This window comes from Otolemur garnettii, unplaced genomic scaffold, assembly GCF_000181295.1.
Source record: "Otolemur garnettii isolate 467f Iridium unplaced genomic scaffold, OtoGar3 scaffold00389, whole genome shotgun sequence".
NCBI lineage: Eukaryota > Metazoa > Chordata > Mammalia > Primates > Galagidae > Otolemur > Otolemur garnettii.
The window spans coordinates 130650-137259 of record NW_003852784.1 but is presented as its reverse complement, the minus strand read 5'-3'; the positions used below and the strand labels follow the sequence as shown (position 1 = coordinate 137259).

Genomic DNA, 6610 nt, shown 5'->3' with positions numbered 1-6610 from the left:
CGAGCCAAGAAATTGTTTTGAGACACAGTTTCATTCTGTTACCCAGGTTAAAGTACCATAGCATCAGGTTAACTCACAACAACTTCAAACTCCTAGGTTGACGTAATCCTTAGCTGAGAATACAGTCAACCACCACACTGCCTAGCTATTGTTTTTTATTTTCAGTAGTGAAAGGATCTCACTTTTGTTCAGGCTTGTCACATACTCCTGAACTCAAATGATCATCCCACCTCATCCTTCAAGATTGCTAGCACTGTAGAAGTGAGTCACTATACCTGCTTAAAGAAAATGAAAATTATTTTTTTTGAGACAGAGCCTCAAGCTGTCACCCTGGGTAGAGTGCCAAGGAATCACAACTCACAGCAACCTCCAACTCCTGGGCTCAAGCGATTCTCCTGCCTCCGCTTCCCAAGTGGCTGGGACTATAGGCACCCGCCACAATGCCTAGCTATTTTTTGGTTGTAGTTACCATTGTTGTTTGGCAGGCCTGGCTGCATCCAAACGAACCCTAGCTCTAGTGTATGTGGCTGGTGGCTTAGCTGCTTGAGCCACAGGCACTGAGCCTAAAGAAAAAAATTTTCTGATTTTTTTTTTTTTTTTTTTGCATTTTTGGCCGGGGCTGGATTTTAACCCACCACCTCCGGCATATGGGACTAGTGCCCTACCCTTTTGAGCCACAGGCGTCACTCAAGAAAGTTTTTAAAAAAATGTTTCAGAGATCCTCAAAAATACACAAATTGTTTTTATTCTGAAAATCAATCAAACAGCATCAGAGTCTGCAGTCCTGGATAAGCCATAGAAAGTTTTTCCTTTTCACCATAAACTAGAAAGAACATCCCTGAAAACTAAACGCCTTCTAGAAATTAAAAGGAAAAGGCCAGGCACCTATAATTTTAGCACTCTGGAAGGGCAAGGCAGGTGAATTGCTTGAGCTCAATCAGTAGGAGTCCAGTCTGAGCAACAGCAAGACTACGTCTCTTAAAAACAAAAACTAGCTGGTCATTGTGGCAGGCATCTGTTGTCCCAACTACTTGGGTGGCTGAAGCAAGAGGATTCCTTGAGCCTGAAAGTTTGAGGTTGCTGTGCTCTATGATACCACGAAACTCAACCCAGTGTGACAAAGTGAGACTCTGTTTCAAACAAATTTCAAAAAAATTGAAAAGAAGAATAGGGCCAGGCATGGTGGCTCACACATGTAAACCGAGAACCTGAGAGGCCAACGTGAGAGGATTTCTGGAGTTTCTGAGTTTGAGCCTGAGCAACAGCAAGACTCTGATTCTACTAAAACATAGTAAAAATATTAGCCAGGCCCTGTGGAGAAACCTGTTCTCCCAGCTACTTGAGAGTCTGAGACCGAAAACTTACTTGAAACAAGACGGTTAAGATTGTTCTGTGCTACGCTGATGCCAGGGCACAATAGTCTGATGGCAACACAGTGAGACTTTGTCTCAATGAGAAAATAAACATAAAGGAAATGAAAACAAGAACAGAGGTGCCTTTATGTAACAACAAGAGAAAGAAACCCAGGCTTCCCAGAACTTATTTCCAATTAAGTTGAGCTTCCCTAATCACGTTGCATTGTTTGGTTTCCTCCTTCAATTTGGACCTCTGACCAGTGTTATCTGCTTCATTCACTCTAACCTACCTGGGTGCTTGACTACTGTCTGCTGAGTCTTCACCTTCCAGGGTTCTTTGCTTTGCTCCAGACAGGTGATGAGGTCTGGCTTAGATACAGCAAGCCCTGTTTCATTAGAAAAAAAAAGAACATGACGCTTGTTGGGCTTAACCAGTTAACAATCTAGTATCTTCATAGAGTAGAGAACACAACATTTTACAGATCCTACAAGAATAATCTAAAAGTAGAGGTTTCTGACAGAAACTTTAGAATATTTTAAAAGTATTTAAAATGCTCCACTACCCAGTACTACGGAAATAAAATTTAGGGCCAGAAACTAGACTTAAAAGGTATGGGCAACATTTTTGAATTACCATCAATGTACGAAAGGATATTTAGCAACTCAAGGCTAAGATTAATTCCAAGATAACATCTGAAATATTTTCTTTTCTATACCAAGAACTTACATTTTTCTTAGAAACAACAATCTGAAACTAATGCAGTCAAAGAATCTACACACAACCCAACTACAAAGAAACAATATGAAATGCTTAGTATACATTAGGAACTGTATATTTAAGTTATCCTCACCTAGGAAGACCAGGTGTCTGTAGGTCTCTAACATGACATCTCGATACAAATTCTGCTGAGCAGGGTCCAGGTAGGCCCACTCATCCATAGAGAATTCTATAGACACATCTCTGAATGTCAACGGTGCCTGAAAAAAAAAAAACTAAAAAGAACAATATTTACCATGATGTCATGGGAAGATTTAATTTTTATATAAATGAGCAAGTGGGAACTTGTTTTGACTTACATGACGGAATGGTATTATCTATTAAGTATAGCAGAGAGATATTCCCTCATGTGCTCTCTAACGCTGAGGAAAAAGGATGGGATAAAATCCATGATTCCAGTGTAGAAACTGCTTTATGCATTACAATGCATAAATAAGGCCACCAATACGGGCATGTGGATTCTTGCGCCTACTTACATCATACACTATAAGCTGTGCGTATTTCTTATGTGAAAATATCCTGGTGAGCTAAGTGGAAGACTTAAGATTTTAATGTGTGCAAACATGAACTGGAGATCTTGTCAAATGCAGTTTTTTGTGGGGTTTTTTGAGACATAGTCTCACTATGTTGCCCTCGGTAGAGTTCAATGGCATCACAGCTCATAGCAACGTCCACCTCTTTGGGTTCAGAGATTCTTTTTTCTCAGCTTTCCAAGAAGCTGGGACTCCAGGCACCCAACACAATGCCCAGCTATTTTCTTGTTGCAGTTGTCATTGCTGTTTAGCTGGCCTGGACCGGGCTCGAACAAGCCAGGCTTGGTGCCAGTGGCTGGCAAGTAACCACTGTGCTTTTGGCGCTAAGCCTCAAATGCAGTTTTTTATTCAGAAGATATTGGGTGAAGCTTCATTTCTGAATTTCCAACAAGCTCAACAGGGATGTCAATATTTCTGTCCCAGGATAATATTTTATCACACATTAGACTGGATTTATCCCAGTTGAATGTTGACCCAGAAAACAACCAATAGAGCCTTTATTTCCCAAGCAAGGTATAAAAAGAGAATCTCAGAAGGTGCACATGAGTTGATACTCTCCCCATTGTACTTAATCATATTCCGATAAAAAACAGTTAAAAGGCTTGGTGCCCGTGGCTCAAGTGGCTAAGGTGCCAGCCACATATACCTAAGGTGGCAGGTTCGAATTCAGCCTGGACCTGGCAAACAACAATGATGGCTGCAACCAAAAAATAGCTGGGCGTTGTGGTGGGCACCTGTAGTCCCAGCTACTTGGAAGGCGGAGGCAGGAGAATCACTTGAGCCCAGGAGTTAGAGGTTGCTGTGAGCTGTGATGCAACAGCACTTTACCCCGGGGGGACAGTTTGAGGCTCTAAAATATAATAATATTTTTTTTTCAAAGTTTTAAGTACAGGCTTGGCGCTTGAAGCTCAGCGGCAAGGGTGCCAGCAATATACACCTGAGCTGTTAGCCTCAAATCCAGCCCAGGCCTGCTAAGCAACAATGATAACTACAACCAAAAAATAGCCAGGCATTGTGGCAAGCGCCTGCAGTCCCAGCTACTTGGGAGGATGAGGCAAGAGAATCACTTAAGCCCAAGAGTTGGAAGTTGCTCTGAGCTGTGATGCCACCGCACTCTACCCAGAGTGATAGCTTCAGACTCTGTCTCAAAAAAAAAAGGGACAGATATCTGCCCTATCTCCCAATCTCTAATGCTATCTTTAAAAACTCTCCTTAACATCCTAGAAATGAAGGCTTTTCTAATAATTCTGATTTTGAGAACTTTGAGTTACTTTAGGCCATAAATGCCATCTTCTGTAAAACTGCACGTGTCACCTTATTTTACACAGCACTGAGGGAGCTTCTGGACTGAAACTGAACAGTACACAGTCCCCTTCTTTGCTAACATCCAATGACCCAACATCATCCACACCGGGAAACATGTGGATCTACTTATTTCCATTTAAAATAGGCACGAAGGGAACATATGCAGAATTACAGAACGTAATTTTTTATAGACATAAATTTGTGATGAAAATTCTCCAGGTCATATGGGAATTGGGATGGAGAGAATGGAGAGCAGACACTGCTGTATACACAGGGGAGAAGGATTTCTCAGAGCCTCTTCACTATTACAAGAAAAGGGCAAAAGAGTATTTGAAACAAGTTCATGAGGCAGGAACATCACAAGTAGAGAAGAAAAGGTTTTCAACTTCCAAACGCGAGATACTGCAGGAGAAAAGGCAGTCACAGCCCTGCATTAGGACACATTTAGCTGAGAGGCAACCAGTTTTTTCTTTTTCCCTGCCTGCCCTTGATTTCCTTCTCAGGTGAGATACCAGGATATATATTCCACCTGCATCTTGATTATATGGCTTTAAGGGCATCAGCACAACCCCTTCACCCACTCCCACCACATCCACAGGCTGAGAAAACTTGAAAAAAGAAATGAATCCTGTTCTTTATTACAGGACACAATCACAAACAAGGAGTTTTCACATAAAGGCCAAAGTGTGACTTTCATATTTCTTGCCCTCAATTGCCCTCTCTGCTAGCGATTTCATCTATGGCAAGGTAATGGTGGTGGTGCTGTCCTGTCCCCAGGAAGCACAAGCAGGGCTGGCCCTGTGACCTCCCTTGGGAGAAAAGGCTCAACACATTTTAAAACTCTCATGCTTGACACTGGCCTAACTTTAGCATCACATGGGGGTAATAATATCATGTGGATCAAACAACCCAGACTAACAGAATGTATGAGAAGGCAGAATCACAGATGACGGCATTTCTTCAAACTGGGCATGGAATCCTACCTGGAAGCCTGGGTTGAGAACCACTCAGGTAAGTATCACCTCCCAGGCTTTAATAGGCACCCAAGGTATTCGGTATCCTGGGACCCTCTAAGTATGTGATCCTGCAAGAGCAGCAATTACTCTATCTTGAAGCAGTCAGGTTTTTTTCACAATGGCTATTTATGTCCTTGTTTAAGAATTTCAGGAATGAGTGTTTAGCAGTTAACCAAAGAACCAAGACTGCAGAACTGCCAGTGAAGAAAAATGCTGAGCAGTTAACCTCCATTTCTGTTATGGTCCAGCAGACTGCCAGATGGCAAGAAACCATTGCAATAAGCCAGGGGATCTACACATAGAAAGCTCCTGCACATACTTTCCCAAACTCCTTTCCCCTTCCACCACCTTTTGGTCAGCAGAGGAACATGAGGTGGTTTTTCCAACATTATTCAGCTATCTCCCCATCTTTCTCTCCAATAAACTGCATTTTCTTCCAACAACTCTTGTATGTTGAGCTTGGATTCAGGAATGATGATGAGTAAACCCGGGGTTTGCCTCAGATTTTCTGGTTAAGAGGGTGTAGGAAGTGGCTTCTTTAGCAATTTCACATATTGCTGGTGTTACTTCTCCTAGACTACTGTAACACTCAGCTAGAGAAAATAAACACAGCACAGAGTCCCTTATGCACAACACTTTTATTTATCTTTTTGGAGACAGAGTCTTACTTTCTCACCCTCCATAGAATGCCATGGCCGTCATAGCTGACAGCAACCTCCAACTCCTGGGCTCAAGCAATCTTCTTGTCTCAGCCTCTTGAGTAGTTGGGACTACAGAGGCCAGAGATGGGGGTCTGGCTCTTGCTGCTGAGGTTGGTTTCAAATTCCTGACCTCAAGCAATCCACCATGCTGGCCAATAGTATTTATTTATTTATTTATTTATGCCCAACATTTTTTTTTATTTGGAGTTTTTGGCCAGGGCTGGGTTTGAACCCACCACCTCTGGTATATGGGCCTGGTGCCCTATTCCTTTGAGCCACAGGTACTGCCCTGCCCAATACTTTTTTAACAACACAAACCCATTTCCAGGGAAGACCACCCACCACAATCTTGAAATATAAGGTATTGTCTGCTGACCCTTTAAAGTTTTTAGAGCTGGACAGAAGGAAGTAGTATGTGAATAAAAACCTTGATTAAAAATTGCCAAATGGGGTGGTGCCTGTGGCTCAGTGAGTAGGGCACTGGCCCTACATACCAGTGGCGGGTTGAAACCTGGCCCCAGCCAAAATGCAACAAAAAAATAGCTGGGCTTTGTGACAGACGCCGGTAGTCCCAGCTACTCCGGAGGCTGAGGCAAGAGAATAGCCTAAGCGCAAAAGGTGGAGGTTGCTGTGAACTGTGACACCACAGCAATCTACCCAGGGCAACAAATTGAGACTATCTCTTTAAAAATTTTTTTAAAAATTGCAAATTGCAATGGCGCCCGCAGCTCAGTGGGTAGGGCGCAGTCCACATGCACTAGGGCTGGTGGGTTCGAGCCTGGCTCGGGCCAGGTAAACAACAATGCCAACTGCAACAAAAAAAATAGCCAGGCATTGTGGCAGGCACCTGTGGTCCCAGCTACTTGGGAAGCTGAGGCAGGAGAATCACTTGAGCCTGAGAGTTTGAAGTTGCTGTGAGCTG

General features: G+C 43.0%; 1 protein-coding gene across 1 annotated transcript in view; it reads right to left on the bottom strand.

Moving 5' to 3' along the window:
- The window catches only part of LOC111722797 (protein ZNF738-like), a gene marked incomplete at its 3' end in the record, with an annotated part of 41076 nt that overhangs the window by 22341 nt on the left and 12125 nt on the right, over positions 1 to 6610 (bottom strand). The window contains exons 2-3 of the mRNA XM_023509132.1: positions 2207 to 2333; positions 1646 to 1741 (exon numbers count right to left, since the gene is read on the bottom strand). Coding sequence (XP_023364900.1) covers positions 1646 to 1741; positions 2207 to 2333 — 223 coding nt within the window. The remainder of the gene's footprint in view (positions 1 to 1645; positions 1742 to 2206; positions 2334 to 6610) is intronic.